This window comes from Hyperoodon ampullatus (genome assembly GCF_949752795.1).
Source record: "Hyperoodon ampullatus genome assembly, contig: scaffold_631, whole genome shotgun sequence".
NCBI classification, from domain to species: domain Eukaryota; kingdom Metazoa; phylum Chordata; class Mammalia; order Artiodactyla; family Ziphiidae; genus Hyperoodon; species Hyperoodon ampullatus.
In genome coordinates, this window is record NW_027641082.1 from 48,590 (window position 1) to 68,364 (window position 19,775).

A 19,775-nucleotide genomic window follows, 5' to 3' on the forward strand; every position below is an offset into this window, starting at 1 on the left:
TGACACTAGGTAATGAGTTATTTTGTAATGTGGACAATGACTTTCCAATTTATCTCTATATTGAGCTATGTTTTTATATACTCTATTGGGTTTCCTTAAATCTAGAAGAGAGTTCCTGTAGGAAATAGGTCCTCAGTGACAATTGATTTACACACTGTTTTTCTCATATTCAGAGTTGATGACTTTTCAGAAGGAACAATTACATCACTTACATCTGAAGGAAATGAAGGTAACTTTGGAGACAGAGTTTCACTGCCAGATGAACCAACACGGGCAAGTACCAGTGAAAGTGAATATCGCCTAAGTCACTTTAGTGAAAGTCATGAGCCATCTTCAGATGGTACTAGCTTGTCTTTGTCACTGTTTCATTCAAACGCACAGGAAATTCTTCCAAGGTGCAGAGGGTGTCCTGAAAACGAACGTGAAACAATACAGTTTTCATCTAAGAAATTATTTTCCATAATGAAAGCCAACGAAAATAAAAATTTGATGTTTTCTTCTGACTTTAACTTTTCAAGAATTTCTAGAATCATTATAGAAAGTGAAGATCTAGATGTGGCACCATTCCCTCCTGTCCATTTATTTCTTTCTAGAGACCAAGTCAGACTTCTGGAAGAAAATGTGAGAAATCAAATTCCTTTAAAATCCAAAGCTATTTTAGAGAGTAAAACTACCTATCTGTACTCAAGGTCTCAAGAGCCCTTGATTCAGAATCAACATTCTGTTAGAACGGACATTTCTGCCGAAGCACAAGATTCTTTATCGGGACAAAGTGCTCTTCCGAATCAAGATTTTTCTGAAGCCCAATTTACTAGTCAAGCCCAAAAAGTTGTTAACAACCAGGAATCAATCAATAGCCAGCCTGGTATCAAGGCCAGATACGTTGCTCTGCCTCAAGATTTGATGAGGAAACCACTTTCCAGCAGCACACAAGACTCCTTCCAGACCCAAGATAGGGACAGGAGCCAATATTTGGTCCAAGTCCCACATTCTGTTGAGACTCAAGACTCAGTCAAGGACCTAGAGTCTGATACAAAACACTCAGAAGAGGCCCAATATTCTGTTTGGTTTGAAGATTCAAACAAGATTCAATATTCAATCCCAGGGCAAAATAATATTTTTAATAATGCCAGACATCTAGTTTTAACTCTAAGCCCTAATTCAGTTGCTAAAGTGATGCCACAACTAAAGAGTGTAAAGACAAAGGGCCAGAAACAAATTGCTATCTCAAAATTAAACCAGTATCCTGCATATGGCTCAGTGCCTCTTTCACCTACCATGACCAGGCAGAAAAACAGAAGAAAAACATTACACAGTAAAAGTAAATTTTGTCTCAAAGTTCTACCTCAAAAGTCAAAGAAAATACCAACTTCACGGGTATTTCAAATCACAGTATGTCACACTTCAGAATGTAGGAAGTTAAGACACAGGTATAAAACTAAGAAGAAAGAGTTACAGCAAAGAAAAGGTATATCACGTATAGCGTTGTGTCTTATTTATGCTTTCAAGCTTGTTCCTCCTTATATTAGGAAGTATTCCAGGAAAAGACTAGCGAAATTTATGCCAGGTTTAACAAGATGTAGACATTTTCTGCTGAAGCAAAATAGGTCACTGTATGCAGAGAAAGTCAACTATGCAGGGCCTGTTGAGAAAAGAGGAACCTCAGGGAGTATGAAAAATGAAAAGCATCATGGCAGAAACAATAAAGAACTAAAAAACATTTCACCAAAAATTCCACCTCAGCTAGAAGAGTCTTTCATGGTCAATACTTATAAACAAAAAGCACCTTGGTCTTCATTAATAGAAACAAACTGGAAGAATAAAGAGACTCTTAAAGGCCCAATTTTACAAGCAAAGGAAATGGATATTGCAGAGTTTTGTGCCCCAAATACTGAAAAAACATCTGACCTGCATATTGCAAAGCATGTGACAACTTTAGAAGAAGCTATATCAGCACCTTTGCAGAAATTTGATTCCTCTCCCAAAATGGAGTCAGATAGAAGAAAGAAAACATGGGAGGACCTAAAAAGTACAGAGAATTCACGTCTTCTACTTACAAGTGGAGAGAAGTTACCAACTAGTACGTCAGAAATGCAAAGGTGCTTTCCAAAGGGAAATACCCACGAAAAAGAAGATTTTCTTGAAATTGTTCTGGAGTCTTCAGATGTCAACTTGGTCTTCACACTAGGAACCAAAAAGCATAAAAGCAGTGAACAGTCAGCAGGTGTAGAAATTCAAGAGAGTCCAGAAGGTGTAATTGAGAAGGAAGAGAAACCATTAATAGTTAATGTTACAGAACATGGTGACCTAAGTGAAAGTGAGGAACTCGAATGCAACACTAGAAGCAGCATAAAAAATAGGCAAGATGAAAGAATATCTGATGCATTTCAGGATGCCACTCACACTGCCCTTTCTGAACCACCTCATATGGAAATGCAGAGTGGATTAAAAACCAAGACAGATACATCAAGAATAGGGCTTAGTCACTCAGCGGTAAAGCAAGACGAATTACCAGGTGACAAGAAAACATGGAGTGCAGAATACATTGCGAAGAGATGTATATTTAAAAAAACCACAGGAACATGACAGAGAGGAAGAACAACAGGCTCTACAAGAAGCAGATCCACAGCTAACACCAGTTTTCAGGTTCAGTCTACAACTAAAGCAGAAGCCCAAGTACGGCAAATTTGAAATTGGACAGAGCTGTTCAGAAAGTAGAACAACTCAAAATGAGGAGCTAGAGGTACAACCACACACTCTTTCTACAGAAACGATTGTGGGGACTGGTCCATGCCCCACAATGGATCCATTTCAAGTTGAGAAGGTGAAGCAAAGCACAGACAGACCTACAGGCAGGGAAACTGCAGATCCAGTGCATCCTTTTACAGTGTCAGAGAGCTTGCCAGTTTTAACTGAAACAACAGAACATGGTGTTGCATTGTGTGGAAGTCCCGGAAAGCCCCTGGATGATCAAATTGCAGAAGAAAAGGAAGACTTAAAAAGAGTTTTACCTGAAGTTGCCCTGGGGTCGTTCCATAGGCGTATGCTTCCTTTATCAAGTGTGAAAAGGCAGAGAATCAAAAAAAAATTACCAGAAACCAAAAATGTACTCTGTCTCAACCGTGTAATTATGAAAGTAAAGACACCACCAATACATCGTAAAAGAAGATTGAGAGGTGATTTCAAAATCATGATTAAAGAAATACTGCAAGATAAAACTGTGGCAGATATGCGTCTGAATGTTGTTGACCCTCACGTGTCTATTTTGCCTCATATTAGAACACACAGCAGATTAAATGCAGAGAATCACAGTCATACCAAGCTAAAACAAGAGACATCAGAAGTTGAAAGAGAAGAAAAGTGTTCAGATACCATTACTAAAGGAAGTGACTCTGGAGACACACCAGAAGCAGCTAAATTGCAAGATGAAGTGAGTGGGGACAAAGAAGCTTCACCCCAAGCAGCCCTTGAGGATCGCTGGAACCTCAGATTGGATGCATATCCAGAGAAAGAGCTTAAAACAAAGAAAGAAATGCAACAACCAATCACATTTGCAGAAATCATGATGGAGTCTGTTTACTCGGCCATAACAGATGCATTTCATGCTGAGAATATGAAGAAAAGCCTGACCACACAAACAGATTTAAGATGCACTGCAGATTCTGAGATGCCTCCTCCAGCATCAGAAAAATCACTGATTGGAGACCCTTTAACAACAAGAGAAAGTGATGTTCCAGATTATGGAAGTGATACAAGGGAAATGGTTTATTCTCTTGCAGAAACAAAGGCAGAGTTACCCAAAGATTTACCAGCAATTTTCCCAGAGACTTTTAATTGCCACATGCCTGTTTTATCTCATTCTAAAGTGAAGAAAAATAGAGTAAGATTCTCACACCTAGAAAGTAGAGTGAAGTCCAAGTCTGTACACATGAAGGCATTGAAGCCATCAATTTCACAAATATGTAATACCACAGGTCATAGAAAGAAACTGGAATCTTACTTTAAGGCCAAGTTTGAAAAGATCAACCAAGCTAATGGGCTGGTTTATGAATTTCTAAACACCCTTTACTCTCCTGTGTACAGCAGGTTACAAGGAGAGACAAACAGCTTCTGCCATGCTCAGGTAAAGCTCCAGGGACTAGCAGGTGAGGGGAGACCACAGTATGTTGATTTCTTTGATAAGAGTAGTGCGTTCTATGACAGAGAAGAAAAAGCACAAGATGGACAGGAAGAGGAGCAAACAATGTTGCTAGTAACTGCTCCGCAGCATACCCAGTACCTCTGGATCAATGGGTATCAAGGGAAAGAGACCCACCTTGCCAAACCAGACCCAGCACTGGACCGTTTAACACAGGAACAAGATATACAGCACCAAACATGCTTTACACAAACTGTTTTGCAGACTGGCCTCCAGATGGGTCCTCGAGAAGCTAAGGAACTCCAGAAGATCAACAAACCAGAAGATGACATAACAGCCCCTACGGGTCTGGAGATTCCAGCTCCCGAGGCAGGGAACTCATCACTTGATAAGCTTTCGAACACTACAACAGAGTGTGGCCTACCATCTGGTGGAAACCTTAAAAGGGAACTAGATTCTTCTTTTGTGGGGAAAAATTCAGAGTTACCAGAAAATTTGCAAGTGACCTTCCCACAGTTTTCTGATTCTGTTGACCCCTTTGTTTCTAAATCTAAAAGGAAGAAAGACATATTAAAATTAGCAAGGAAGCAAAAAACAGTGAGTCGTAGGTACAGAACTATGAGAGAACAAAAGCCATCAATTTTGCATATGCTTAATGGCAGGCAGAGCAAGGCACTGCGATGCAATTTAAAAACAAAGATGAAGAATCCACAGCAAAATAAAAATATAGCAGATGCATTTTTGGATATCATTCACTTCAAGGTGCCTACTTTGCCCAACATCAAAATGAGTATTGGATTAAATGTGGGGACGGATATGCAAACGGTAACAAGACTTAGTCATGTGCAGCTAGTGCAAGGGAAATCGCCAAATGGAAGAAAAATATGTTGCCCAGATTCTACCAATATGAGTAGCTTATCTAACAGTGTGAAAGATGGGGAGGAGAAGGCAGGGGAACAAGATTTACCAGCTCCAGGGACTAGCCAAGGCCTCATATTCAATATACATCAGACGAAGGATCATGACCTTGTCAAATCAGATGAGGAACTGAAACAACGAGGAAGTATAAATATTCAGGTACAACCACGAACACATTTTGCACAGATTATTTTAAGCTCTGCTTCATGCCCTACATTGGATCAGTTTCAATTTAGAAAGCTAGAGAGCTATGCTAGGTTTTCACCTCCGATGTCAGGAGAAGCAAAGATTGATGAACAAATATTTTCTTCAAGAGAATGTGGTGTTCCATCTGATGCAAACCATCAAAAGGAACAAGCTGATGGTACTGAAAAGAAAGAGACAGTGACTTTAGATTTCTGCCTGGCTTCTTTATCTATATCCAAAAGCAAGAGAAACTTCAAACAATATTCAGACATGAAAAACTTAATGAAGCCCAAATGTGGAATTTTAAAAGCAAAGAAACCATCAATTTCAAACTTGCTCAATATCAAGGGTGGTGCTAGCCCAAATCATAGAAAAGAATTGGGATATAACTTAACAACCAAAATGAAAGAGGTGGATCAAGGTGAAAAAATGGCAGATGACAGGTACTCCCTCACGTCTATTATACCTGCCGTTAATAAGTATAGCAAGAGAGAAAGGGAAAAATACATGTTAGGAGAAAAAAGACTCAGTTCTAAACAAGTAAAGCGAGAGATATCACCACATGAAGGTAATATTACTCCAGGTGACACCAAAGAAACCAATCTTCAAGATGAAGAGGAAGAAGAAGGTGAACAGGAGATGTTGTTAAAGATAATTCTACAGCACAGCCAGCATTTCATCTTCTGTTCAGGCCAGAGGAAGGAGCTTGACCTTCACAAATGGGGAAACAAAGGACGTGGGAAAATTCTGTTTGTTACAGAACAAGACGTCCCACGACAAACACAGCTTCCAGATCCAACCCAGGCAGAGGAGCCAAAGAGAAGCCAGCAGACACTAAATGGCACAGTGTGGTCAGCAAGTTCAACCCTTCCCTTTCTAAAGTCAAAGGAATCACTAATTGATCAAGTTTTAATTGATACAATGAAATGTGATGTCCCAAGTAATGGGAGATGTACGGGGGACCTGTACGCTCATGGTAAAGAGGAAAAGGCAGAGTTCAAAGAAGATGTACAAGCAACTGTCCTGGGGTCTTTGGATGCCTTCACACCTGATCTATTTGAATCTAAGAGGCAGAGAAAGACGCTTACATGTACAGCCTTAAAAAGTAAAATGAGTCCCAAATGCGTTATTATGAAGACAAGGAAGGCACCAATTTCACAGATATTTAATATCCCTGGGAATGGTTATCTAAAAGTCCTACATCCAAAAACCCTGAAATCCCAGATTGTTGACCTTTTCATTCAGAAAAAATACTCTGGGGTACTGGAAGATCTTACTGCAGAGAGAAAGGAAGGAGTAGCCCAAGAATTGCCAGCAGCAATTCCGCAGGTTTTGGATTTATCCACACTTGCTTTACCTGTGTCGAAAAGAAAGAGAAACAACTCAAAACTTACAGACAAGAGAAATAAAATGAGTCCCAAATGTGTAACTTTGAAGGCAAAGAAGACACCGATTTCAAAGACATTTAGCATCACAAAACGTGGTGCACCAAGCCATGGTAGGCAATTTGAATGCAACTACAAAACCATGAGGAAACAAGGTCAGTCTGTGGCAGGTGTCATCCTGAATGCCTTTTCCTCTCCCGTGGCGGTTTCACTGGACATGAAAGTGCATAACAGAAGCAAAGTAGAGATGGACATGCCGTGGAAGATGAGGTTCAGTCATGAGCTGCAACACCAAGGGCAGTGGCCAGATGGAGAAAGAGCCTCATGTTCCTATTCCAGGGGCGAGAAGGGCAGGGCCTCAAATGTCAGGAAGGAAGTCAAAGACCTCGGTGAAGAAGCAGCGCCATGGAATTCCCAACACCTCACTTTCCATGCTCCTAACATGAAGGAACCTCGCTTTGTGAAATCAGATCTAAAATGTAAGTATTCAGCAAGGGAAAAAATCCCAGAATCACTTACCATAGCTCAGGAGCTGCAGCAACACACACTTTTCACACAAAGTATATTGCATTCTTGCTCTATTTTGAATTCACTTCCATTTGAGAAGCTACCAAAAAGAACAAAAACACAGAGTCCAAAGATTTTATCTCCAATGACAGGGAAATCACTTAGTGAATCTTTAATTGTTAAAGCACTCACTGATATCCTATCTGAAAGAGGCCCTACAAAGGAACTTCCTAGTTCTATTCCAGAGGAAAAAATAGGGTTACCAAAGGATTTACGAGTGAGAACCCTGCAGTCTCTTGGTATCTACATGCCAGCGTCACCTAAAATTAAAGGGTTGAGAAATGCAGCACTAATCCCTAAGTCTAGAACTGGGAAAGCCCAGATGGCATCGATTTTAAAGACAACTAATATCACTAGGTTTGGTGCCCCCAGCCATGGAAAGGAACAGGTCTACACCTTGGATGACGTGGCCAAAGAAATATCTCAAAGTATGTCAAATATATTTATGAATACCTTTTTTTCACCTACACCTGTTTCACCTGCCATCAAAACACACAAAAAACTGAAAGCAAAGAAAGGCCCATTAAGAAAAAAAGTCAATATTACACAGTTAAAACAAGAGGAAGGGAAAAGAGTGTGTAAATATACCTCTAATAAATGGAGCACCTCAAGCAGCACATCAGAATCAAGATGGCAAAATGAAAAAGAAAAAAAGGGCAAGGAAGTTTTATTCAAAGCAGGTCTACAATTCCTGAATAGGACCGGAAGTAGAAAAGATCAAAATATGCTTATTACAGAGCAAGAAGCGTGGCAACAAGCACTAGTTTCGGAAAATATGTTGGAGTCTATTTGTTCTCCTCTGATAATTCCATTTCAAACTGAAGAGCTGAAAAAGAATATCCTACCACAAACAGACATACTGCATAGAATAAGTGAAAAGAGTTCATGTCTAAAAAGAGGGAAAGCAATGTTTGATGGTCTTTCAATTGATGACGGAGTGTATAGGACTACATCTGATCAGAGCCCCACAAAGAAGCTGGATGTTCCCAGTGCAGCTTCCCTACAACTTGAAGAAGAAGAGGAAGACATAAAAACTCAAAAAATAACAAAATACACAGTTGATCAAAATATCCCACCTCCCAAGTCAGGGATCTCAGTGCTTGGAGATCCATATAATGAAAGCTCTAGAAGGAAAGTGGGTGGTCGTATTGCCAAGAGACATAAAGAGTTGCCAAGAGATTTACTAACAATATCCATGATGTCTGTTTTACCTGACTCTAAAAGGCAGAAAAAGGCATTAAAATTTCCAGGAAGGAAAGATCTTATGGGTCCCAAATGTATAACAATGAAGGCAAAGGAGCCTCTTTTTTCACAGGGGCTTAATATCACTGAGGATGGTCATCTGTACTGTAGAAAGGAACAGGAAGGCCATTTAAAGTCTATGATAAAGGACATGCAACCAAATAGAAGTATAGGTGATGCGGTTTTATCTCCCACACCTGTTTCAACTGATAACAAAATAGAAATTGAAATTGATAGCACACCAAAAACAGGGATGGATCGACCAAGAGTGAAAGTACACAACCATACCTATCCAGAGCTAGAGAAATCACCAAGTGATGGGGAAGCATGGGAGGCCAGTTTGACCGATACACAAAGCAGATCCAGCAACACAGGTAAAATGAATGTGCCACATAAAAAGGAAGAGGAAAATATCCCAGAAATGTTAGCAGAATCAGTTCTGCACTATAGTCAACACTTCCATTTCAGTTCCCATCATATGAAAAATCTTGGCCCTTGCAAACCAAAATCTAAACTGAATAGTTCAGAAGGCAGAAGGACTTGGAATTTGTCTTGCGCCATGCAAAATATGAGGCAAGAAGAACACATTAGAGAAACTATTTTAGAGCATGTTTCTAGAAATGTGATGAATTTTATTCGAGTACAAACATTGAAGAAAAGTCTTCATACTCAAGAGAGAATACAATATATGGTAGGTCTAAAGACCCCATTTCCAAAAGCTAGAAAATCAGAGACTGGTTCCATACAATGTGATGGTCTCTGGGATGGAAATCTGAGGAGGAAATGGGATCGTCCTATTTCTAAGGAAAAGACATGGAATCAAAGTGACTTAGTAAGAACTGTCTTAAAGCCTTTAGATTTCTCCAGCCTTGATTCATCTGAACCCCAAAGCCAGAGTTACACATTAGAGGTTGCAGACAAGAAAAATACAACGAGTCCCAAGCAGGTAATTCTGGAGGCAGAGAAACCATCAAATTTACAGGTGCTTAATAGCACAAGTTGTCTTACAGGAATCCATAGAAAAAAACCCCACAAAGTTAAGTACAAGATAAGAGAGAGGCAATGGAATGAAAGTGTGAGAGAGACATTACTCCTCAACACTGAGGGAGCTAAGATTCCAACGCCCAAGTTAGTGATTGCTCAACTCTCATTCGATACAGCAGCGAGGGATACTCTGTGTAATGACAGAACATGTCACAAAAATCTGGGTGGTCTTATTCCAGAGAAAAAGGCAGAGTCGGAGGAAAACTTAGCCACAACTGTCTTGGGGCCTTTAGATTTATTCACGCCTGTTTTATCTGACTCTGAAAGCCAGATAAACACAGTACAAGAGAAAGTCATACTGAATCCCATATGTTTAGCTCTGAAGAAAAAGAAGCCACTCATTTCACAGATACTTAAAGTCAATAGGCAGTTTGCCACAAAGCAGAGGACAAAACTTAGAACCAATTTAAAAACCAAAATGAAAGAGATTTGGCAAGGTAAAAATGTGGCTGTTATATTTACAAATGCCATTTACTTCACATTGGATACCTCTGACATTAAAAGGCAAAGCAGATTCAAAACAGAGATAGAGTATCAAGGTTTAGTCCTGTACAACCAACACACATGGAGTTGCCAGTTGAAAGCCAAGTGATTTTACAATCAGTTAATGCTGCAGGTCATGCTGCTTTAAGCATTAATAAGGAACAGCAACAGGAACAGGAGGTGGGCATAGAGAGAGAGAAAACTGTGTTAAATGCAGACCTAAAATCTACAGATGCTTCTATGTCTATTCCACCACACATAAAAATGGAGCAGTCACCTAGTACCTGGGGTAACTATGAAGAATCTTCTGAAAAGAGAAATGCCCTGAACAAAGCAAAAGTTACAGAGGAAGAAGAGTATGAAGAACAGGTTTTGTTTGGAACACCTCCACAAAATACCCAGCCATTTGAGTTTCTACAAACGAGACAGCAAGAACCCTGTATCTCAGGAACCATCCAGAATTCTGCTTATGCTTACAATCCTAAATATCCTAAAATCATAAAACATAAAGCAAATGCAAAAGCAGCAGGTGTGAAAAACACTACGCATACTGAACAGGTAAAATCGAAGGCAAAGAAACCACTTGTTTCCCTGATGTATAACACAACAGGGTATGGAACCCAAAGCAACGAAAAGGAAACGAGGTGTAACATCAAGAAACAGAAGCCGGGGTTCCAGCAAGGTAAAGCTGAGGTAGAGTTCATTCTGAACACTATTTGTGACTCTGGGTCTATTCCACCTCAAATTCAAGCGTTGATGGAAGCAGAAATGGAGAAGGACAAGGCACAAAGGCTGATACACATTCCTCCAGAGCCAAAGCTGGAGAAAGCGCTAAACAGAAGACAAATAGCATTTTCACAGTCCATTGCTAAGAGTGCTAAATCAAGAAATATTAAAACACTGAAACAATATATTAGAGAGCAAGAAGAAAAGTACCAAATGGCTTCACCAGACGTTCTCCCACAATGTAAATGCCGAGTCGTGATGAGCCAGCCACTGAAGAAAGAGCCTGACGATGTCAAATTCACAGTAGATTTGAAAAGAGAAGTATATCCTGATCGACATTCACAAAAGAGGGAAACCAACTGCACTATGTTTGACATCTCAAGAATTAGATTACACACAAAACACAAATTCCTTATCACACCAGGAGTAAAGGAGGGAGATGGAGACATGACCCAACATCCATTTCCAACTCCACAGTGGAGAGAAGTATCCAAGAAAATGGACATTTCCTTAAGTTCAAAAGGACAGAATATGTTTCTTCCAGAGTTGGATGCTTCTCAACAGAAGACTTGCAAGGAGCAGAAACTGCTGAAACAAGGAAGTATTTCAAGGACACACCTGGAGCATACTTTGTATCCCATTATGGAAACTCCTCATTTGGAAAATACAGTAAAGGTCTCTGAGGAAGGTATGTACATTGACAGAAAAAATATTTCACATCTATTGGGAAGAGAAGGATTAAGAGAAACTGATATCTTACAGGGCTCAAAAGGACAGACATTTCTTTGTACAAATGTAGAGGTCCAGCGATATATGTCTGCAGTGCAGAAAGGAGAAATGAAACCAGATCACGCTCCTGAACGGATTCTGGATTCGTTATCTTGTCCCAGTGAGGAGCCTCTTCATGTAAAAGGGGTAAGAAATGCAACAAGGAAAGAAAATGTTAACATCCCTATCGTTTCAAATGTAAATCCACGGAGAGAAGAGAAACCAAAGTTAATGGATATTCTGTCAAAATCAAATGGACAGAAAATAAAGTTTTCCAAAAAACGGAGGGAAAAGCAACAAAATAGTTCTAACCAGAAGAAAGAGCATCTTCTGGAATCAGTTTCCTCTTGCATATTGCATCAACTCCATATTGGAAAGCGAAAGAAAGAAGTCTCAGCCAAAGGAATCAGTCCAACAGTTTTGAGCCCAGTGGTAGAGAAAGCATCAAACAAAGCAGATATTCCAGTGGATCAACCTCCATGCTCAGAAGGAATTAATTTGCATATTGGAGGAAGAAAAGAACATCAACAAGAAAATACATGCAATGCTCTTGCAACATCTGTTTCTCATTCTTTGATTAATATACTTCAGATTAAATTGCTAAGGGTAACAAAAGCATTAAAGGAAGTCGATAGTCCAACGTACCACACTTCAAATACAGAAGGAATTGGCTTGCCTATTGCAGGAAGAGAAGAGCAACCAGACTGTATACAACATATTTGTCCAAATCTTGCTTCTGACTCTTCGAGAGATATATTTCAAAGTAAGATGCTGTGTGAAAAGAAGGCATTGGAAGAAGTAGTTAGCACAGTGGATTACACTCCAAGTGCAGAAGGAATTGGTTTGCTTATTACAGGAAAGGGAGAGCAGCAAGAGAAATGTACTTATGAGGCTCTTCGAAAGTCTGCGTCTCACCCCCAAGCAGGTCTACGTCAAACTGATACCCCAGTGCAAGAAGTAAAGCTAGATGGCACGAATAGGATGAACTGTGAATATTCACCTCCACACGCTAAGGAAGCATTGAAAGGAATGGGTGTTATTGTTGGATATATTCAAAGAAGTGAAGAAAGACAAAACTTACCCAGTATAGAACAAAGCCAGCAGCACTTGCTGACTCCCTCTGAGAATCTTCTGGAGCATACGTCTTACCCTCAAAATGATCCCTGGCTGCTGCCACATTTAACACCTCCAACAAAGGAAGCATTATCGGAAGTAGGTAGTGTGTCAAGCAGGACAAAAGGATTAGACTTGATTTCTAAAGATCAACTAAATTCCGGATGTGAGTATGGCCTGGAATGGACTGTACCCTCGATTCCTCCAAGGCAAACAACAAAACAAAATACAAGGCTGCCTTTAGAATCATTCACTAAAACTGTAAAATATCAGAATGTCTCATTGCCGAAAGGAGAGAAATCACTGGATGGGGCGCAGGCAATTGATTCAATATCAAATGTTAGCTCCCCCAAGCTAAGAGTTAGAAAGAATGTGCAATTACATAAAGCGTATAAAAAAAAGGTGCAAAAAGAGGTGTGTTCACCTGGATTATTTTCACATTCTCTTTCTATCCATATGCCTCTTTTGCCTGAAAATAAAAGACAGAAGAATGACTTAAAGCAAGGAGTTAAGAAAGGCATAATACACCCCCAAAGAACTTTGGTGAAATTGGTATTTTCAAATATATTTAATACCACTGATGGTGGTAGCCCAGGCAATAGAACAGAGCTGCAGTGGAGCATAAAAGAGAAAATGGTAAATATAAAACATAGAAAGGTCAAACCCGATTTGATTTTGACAAATATATATGAGTTCATCCCTTCTTTACCTTACCTCAAATTGAATAAAAAGACAATTGATGAGATTATCTCAAATAATGTAAAAAGAATAAAACAAGCTGTATCACAGAAAAAGGAGAAGGAAAGAAGAAAAGTCAATATGAAAGGAATAATGGATCCCAACGTTATCTTGAAAGCAAAGAAATCATCACTGTCACGTATACTCAATGAAAAGGAATTGCCAGGGCTGTTGAACTTTATAAAACAAGAGAGCAATGTGCAGACAGGTAAAGGTAAATCAGGTGTGAAACTGACAAACCTGTTTACTTCCTTACCATCTCTATCACATCCTAATTTGAATTCAAGAAGAAAAGGAGGAAGAGATAAGTCAGGAACACCATGGAACTGCCTTCCACCACTAAACCTCCAGGCATCATCAAATATCAGGAAAACATCATTTGCAGAGTCAATTAATAGAGACAGTTTAAGCAACATAATAGAATCAAAACAACGTTTGCCCCAGAAAAAGAAGGAAGATGAAGACAATATAGTATACATGAAAGATATAAGGGGCTGCAAATGTGCCCCTTTTAAAAGAAAGAAAAAACTTTTTACACATACACTGCATGGAAACGAACCACAGTGGAACAATAAAGAACAAGAGAAAATGATGCAGGAAGATAAGAGTGATCTAGTTGTAGTTCAGAATAAGCCCTGTGTTTCCATTTTGTCTTCACCTCACCTGGAATGGGGTCCTGCAGTGAAAGAAGAGGCATACATGCGAGGAGTGTCAGGGTTCTCCCTTCCACCATTGACCCTCCAGGGATTGTCAGATGCAGTGATAATATGTGGGGAGCCAACTGATGATATTTTAAGCAGCATAGAAAGATCAAAATGTATGTCACAGGAGAATGAAGATAAAGTGGAAATGGCTTTGGAAGAGGTAAGGAATCCCAAAAGAATAGCTTTGGAGGTGAACCAGTCTCCAATTGCATGGGAATTACAGTTGAACATCAAAAAAAAAAGAGGAAAAGATGCAGGAAGATAAAGATGAACGAGTTGGGATTCAGAGAAAATCTTGTGTTTCCATCTCTTCTCTGCCTTACTGTGAAGTGGACACAAGAAGGAAAGGAGAAGCAATCATGCTAAGAAAAACAAGATCCTCTTTTCTACAACCAAAACTCCAGGATTCATCAGATACAGGAAACATAGCACACAAAAAGTCTGTTTATGGTGATAACTCAAACAGTGTAAAAAAAGCCAAAGAACATATAATGCAGGAAGAAGAGGGAAGAGTAAAAATGGCAAAAGTCCTACCTTTGGAGAAAAAGAAATCACCAAGTTCACAGGAAATCCAGTTGGACATCAAAGAACAAAAGAAAAAGATACAAAGAATTCAGGGTGAACCAAGTGTGATTTTGACATGTACTTCCATACCTGCTACTTCTTTTAAATTGGATACAAGAATAAAAGAGGAAGACTACAGATCTGAAGTAACAAGTTACTCTCTTCCAGAACCATCACACCAGAAATCATCAGATGTAGTGAAAAAAGAAAATAAAGAGTTCATCAAGGGTGATATCACAAGTGATGTACAAGCAGCAAACGAATATATGCCCCAGAAGGGAGAGGATAGAGGAAAAATAGTAAGTACGAAATATATAATGTACTCCAAAGAGACAACTTCCAAGGCAAAGGTATTACGACATGTACCCAATACCCCTGGCAGGTCTAGCCCCCAAATTAGAGAAGTACAGACAAACAGAAGAGAAGACTTGGGACATGTACAGGAAAGAAGAAGTGAACTAGATGAGGTTCTGAAAGAACCTTGTCTACCTCAATTTACATTAAGCAAAGTTATAGAAGGCAAGAAAGAGAAGCAAGGAGTAATAAAACCTGGTATTCCATTCTCATGGCACAGGGAATCATCAAATGCAGAGAAATTAAAATACACACTGTCACCTGTGAATGATATCTCAAGTGATTTGAAAAGAACAAAATACATGACACAGAAAGAAGAGGATAAAGCAAATATTTCTGTGAGAGACCTAATGCATCCCAAGTGCTTAGCTTTGAAGGCAAAGAAATCACCCCTTTTCCATATACTCAAAGCAAAGAAACTGCAAGGGAACATCAAAGAGCAAGTGAAAAGGGGGCAGGAAGGTAGAAGGGACACAGTCGTGCTTCTGAGCAAAATTTGTTCTTTTGTCACTTCTTCAGTTCATCTTAAATTTGACACAGCAACAGAAGAAGAAGGTGTTCCAGGAATCATAAGGAATTATGTGCCACCCCCTGAGCTCCAAGATTCATTGCCTTCAGTGCAGATAGCACCTCCAAAGTCAACTGATAGCCACAGAAACAAAGGAAAACAACATCCACCACCGAAAGAAAAGGACAGAGTACAAACAGCAGCCATGAGTGGCTCAGTGTGCACCAGTGGCACGGATTTCAAGGCAAAGACATCATCCCCTCCTCATGTGTTCACTGTTGCTGAGCACGGTGCTCTGAGTAGGAGAAAGGAACCATGGCCGAGCATTGAGGAGAGAGTAGAACAGGGGCAGGGAAGAACAGAAGACCTTGATGTGGCTCCAACAAAAACTCCTCCTTCCTCGCCTTCTCCATCTCACCATAGATTGGATGCAGGAACCAAAGGAGACGAAGACTTGCCTGCAGTTGCAGGATTCTCTCCTTCACCATTTCAGCTCCCTGAGTCATCAGGTGCAGGGAAAGCCAGATATCCAGATTCCAGTCAAGGTATTAGCTCATGTAATGGAATAATAAAAACTAATGGACATATGCCATATAGAGAGACAGAGGTCAGAGTAAAAACAAAAGACAAGAAAGATAGAATATGCCCCAAAATAATAACTTTGGAAGCCCATACATCCCCACTTACACATCTACTCAGTAGAAACAGACTACCTTTGAATGTCAAAGGGCAAGGGAAGGAAGTGCAGGACAGCAAAGGTGAGCCAGAAATGGTTCTGAGGGACACTCGTGCCTCCTTACTTTCTCCATCTTACCTGAAATGGGACACTAGCAGGAATGAAAAGGAACACACAGAAAGAATAATACAATCCTGTTTTTCACCACTGAAGATTTATGATCCATTCAATCCAAGCAAGAAAGCAGATGCTAAGTCATTTGATGGTTATTTGTTAAATGACAAAGATAGACTCAAAACAGGTATTGAAGACAAAGTGCTCCCAAGTGAAAAAGCAGATACTAGGTCATGTGATGGTTATATGTTAAAAGAGGAAGTTAGACTCAAAACAGATACTCAAGACAAAGTGTTCCTGATACCTATGCATCAGAACACAAAGGAATTACCACTTTCACATATACGTGATACCAAAGAATTGAAGTGGAAAATTAAAAAGCAAAACAGAAAGGTACAGCGAGAGGACACTGAACTAGTCACAAAATTGAAAAACACTTATACTTCTTTACTGGCTCTACCATATCTTAAATCTGATACAACAGAAGGAAAGGGGGGGTACATGATAAGAATTACAAAATTGCCTCTCCCACAAGCACAGTCCAAGGAATCATCAGAATATGCTGAAACCAATGAGGGACAACTTACAAAAGATGTAAAAAAATTAAAAGAACACATGCTACACAAAGAAGAGAAGGAGAGAGAGAAATATGTGGATATGAATAGTAGAGTGGACCACAATAATATGGATTTGGAAGCAAAGGAATCACCTATTTTACTTACATACAATCTAAGGGACCTTCAGTGGAAAACTAAAGGGCAAGAAGGGAAGGTTCAGGAAGATAAACGGGAGCCAGGTGATGCAACACTGACTGAGACTTGCACTTCTAAGTCTTCTCCTCTTCACCTTGACAGAAACACCAGCATCACAGAAGAGGGCATGCCAATGTTATCAGGACCCTCTTTTCCCCCAGTAAACTTCCAGAAATCATCAGGTCCTGAGGAAGTGGTACATGCAGAGCCAATGGCTAGTGATACTGTCATCAGTCCCCCAAAAGAAAAACAACATTTGCCCCAGAACAAAGAAGAGGATGGAGTAGAAAGAGGAAACCTCATGTCCCCAAAACATCATGAAAAGGAGATGCAGGAAGGTAAAGATGGACCAGGTATGGTTCTGACCAAATCTTCGACTTCATCACCATCTCTCCCTGCCCTCAAACTGGATAAAGAAGTACAAGTCAATAATGAAATGCTAGCACTTAAAAAGGTCTGTTTTGCTGAGAATATCACATGCAGGGGAAATAGTACATACAGATTCAATCAGTGTTGATACCACAAAAGTTGGTCAAAACCTGAAGAAATGTTCTACTTCATCACCATCTCTCCCTGCCCTCAAAATAGATAAAGAAATACAAGTCAACAATGAAATGCTAGCACTTAAAAGGTCTGTTTTGCCCAGAATGTCAAATGCAGGGCAAATAGTACATACATATTCAATTAGTGGTGATACCCTGAAAGACATTCAAAACGAGAAACAACCTATGCCTGAGAAAGAAGAGAGGGAAAGAGAAAAAAAGGGAGATAGGAGAGGTGCGATGCACACCAAAGATATAACTTTGAAGTCCAAGAAGTCACCTTCTTCATATATGCTCCACAGAACAGAATTACATCTGAACATTGGGGGGATAGAGCAAAAGAAACAGGAAAGTCAAGGTCAAGGTAAACCACCCAGTATGGGGGTAAGAAACATTTATGATTCCAAACCTCCAGCTAAGCTGGAATTGGATAAAGGTACACAAGTAGATGAAGGAAGGCTTGGAATTAAAAAACCCTCTCTACTTTCACAAATGCTTTCAGCATTATCAGATGCAAAGAAGAGACCAGATACGAAGGGAATTGGTAGTGATGTAATAAAAAGAAAACAACATATGTCAGAGAAAGGAAAAAAGTATGATGTGAAAAAAGTAGATAGGCTCAGGACACATCACAAAGAGGCAACGATTTCACCAATACCACATGTCCTTAGTACAAAGGAATTTGTGTTGAATGTTATTAAAGGGCCAGGGGGAAAAGTGCACAAAGGTGAACCATGTATGGTTCTGACAGGAACTTTTCTTTCCATCCCATCAGCACCTCTTTTTCTAGAGTCAGGGAGCAAAATAGACAAAGATGCACCAGGAATCATGGGATCCTCTCGTCCACAGCAGAATCTCCAGGAATCATTAGATACCCAGAAAACAGCAATTAGAGAGTCAGCTGCTGGTGAGAGTGAAATTGTTAAAAATGCAGAACACTCGGTGCCAGAAGAGGCCATGCAAGAGTGGACCTCAAACTTCATGATCAGTGTACAGCGAAGGAAAGAACCTCCACGAGTCAAATCTGAAGGAGATTTGAGTCGGTTACTTTTAAATTCACAGCATGAGGACTTTTATTTCACAGGATTTGGTACCATTACAAGTGGGAAAAGGCTGGAATGTTTCTTTTCAGGGCCAGAGGCTCAGCGAGAAAAATACAAACCAGAAACTTTTACTATGGTTCTTTCCTTCCCTATGATGGGTCTAACTAAAATCGAAAATCTGAAGAAAGAAACGGAAACAATGAGTAACTTAAACCATAAAATAAGTCCTCAGGTTTTAGTTTCACTTTTAAGGAAACTATCCAAGGACATATATGCCACACTTGGCTCCCCTGTCAGTTCAGAAGGATTTTCTGCTTCAGAGCAAGGTGCCTACCAACAAGAAACTTTATCAAAAGCACCTCCAGGATCTGCAGAGTCATGTAAATTTGATAGGCCAGAGGAAGACAGACGAAATAATGAAAAAATAAGTGAAATGTCCTCTCCCAAAGTGTTAGCACCACAGACAAAGGAATCACTTGAGAAAATGAATATCACAGAGTCAAATGACCCCCAAAATATAGAAAAAGAAGTTGTCATGAAAAAGCAAGTTTTGGTGCAGTCTGGGAGTGGACAGAAGACCAGGGTGGATTCTAGCCTTTCTCTGAAGATTCCACTTCAAAATGTAAAGCAGAAGACACCACTGGAAATAGATATGCACGAGCAAACTACAGTGTACCCCGGAATACAAATACTACCAGGAATACACATGGATATTACAGAGTTTGATGCCCAAAGAGGGAACAGGGAGCAGACATTGCTTGTTCCAGAACAAGAGGAACACAGTCTAGAGTCACTTCAGAAGTCTATTTCCTCCTGCTGGACTTTTGCACTTCAATCTGGAGATCTGGAGGAAAAAAACGAAACTGACACAAGCTCTACTAGAAATCTGGTGCAAAAAAGGTTACAAAAAAAGATATTAAAAATAGACACAAATATAGCTGTCCATCTGGAAGAGGACAAAATAGAAATGCACAAACCCACCATTGTTAATCTGGAGAAGAAGACAATAAAAATGGACACAAGCAATACAGTAAACCTGAACACTGCATCTATAAAGGCAGAGAAACCTCAAATTAAGACTCAGGTAATCACTCATATGGCAAACAGCTGCCTAATCAAGCAAAAACATAAAAAGGAACGAGAAGTGTCTGGTGCAAAACAAAACATCCAGCTACAAAAAATGTTTCAAAAATATGTTCTCAATTCATTT

The 19,775-nt window shown here is 39.7% G+C and overlaps 1 protein-coding gene across 1 annotated transcript in view; it reads left to right on the top strand.

Moving 5' to 3' along the window:
• The window catches only part of CCDC168 (coiled-coil domain containing 168), a gene marked incomplete at its 5' end in the record, with an annotated part of 37,013 nt that overhangs the window by 13,931 nt on the left and 3,307 nt on the right, over positions 1 to 19,775 (top strand). Inside the window, 7 exon segments of the mRNA XM_079728597.1 lie at positions 174 to 2,565; positions 2,567 to 4,735; positions 4,901 to 9,998; positions 10,001 to 14,244; positions 14,246 to 16,196; positions 17,142 to 17,333; positions 17,641 to 19,775. Coding sequence (XP_079584723.1) covers positions 174 to 2,565; positions 2,567 to 4,735; positions 4,901 to 9,998; positions 10,001 to 14,244; positions 14,246 to 16,196; positions 17,142 to 17,333; positions 17,641 to 19,775 — 18,181 coding nt within the window.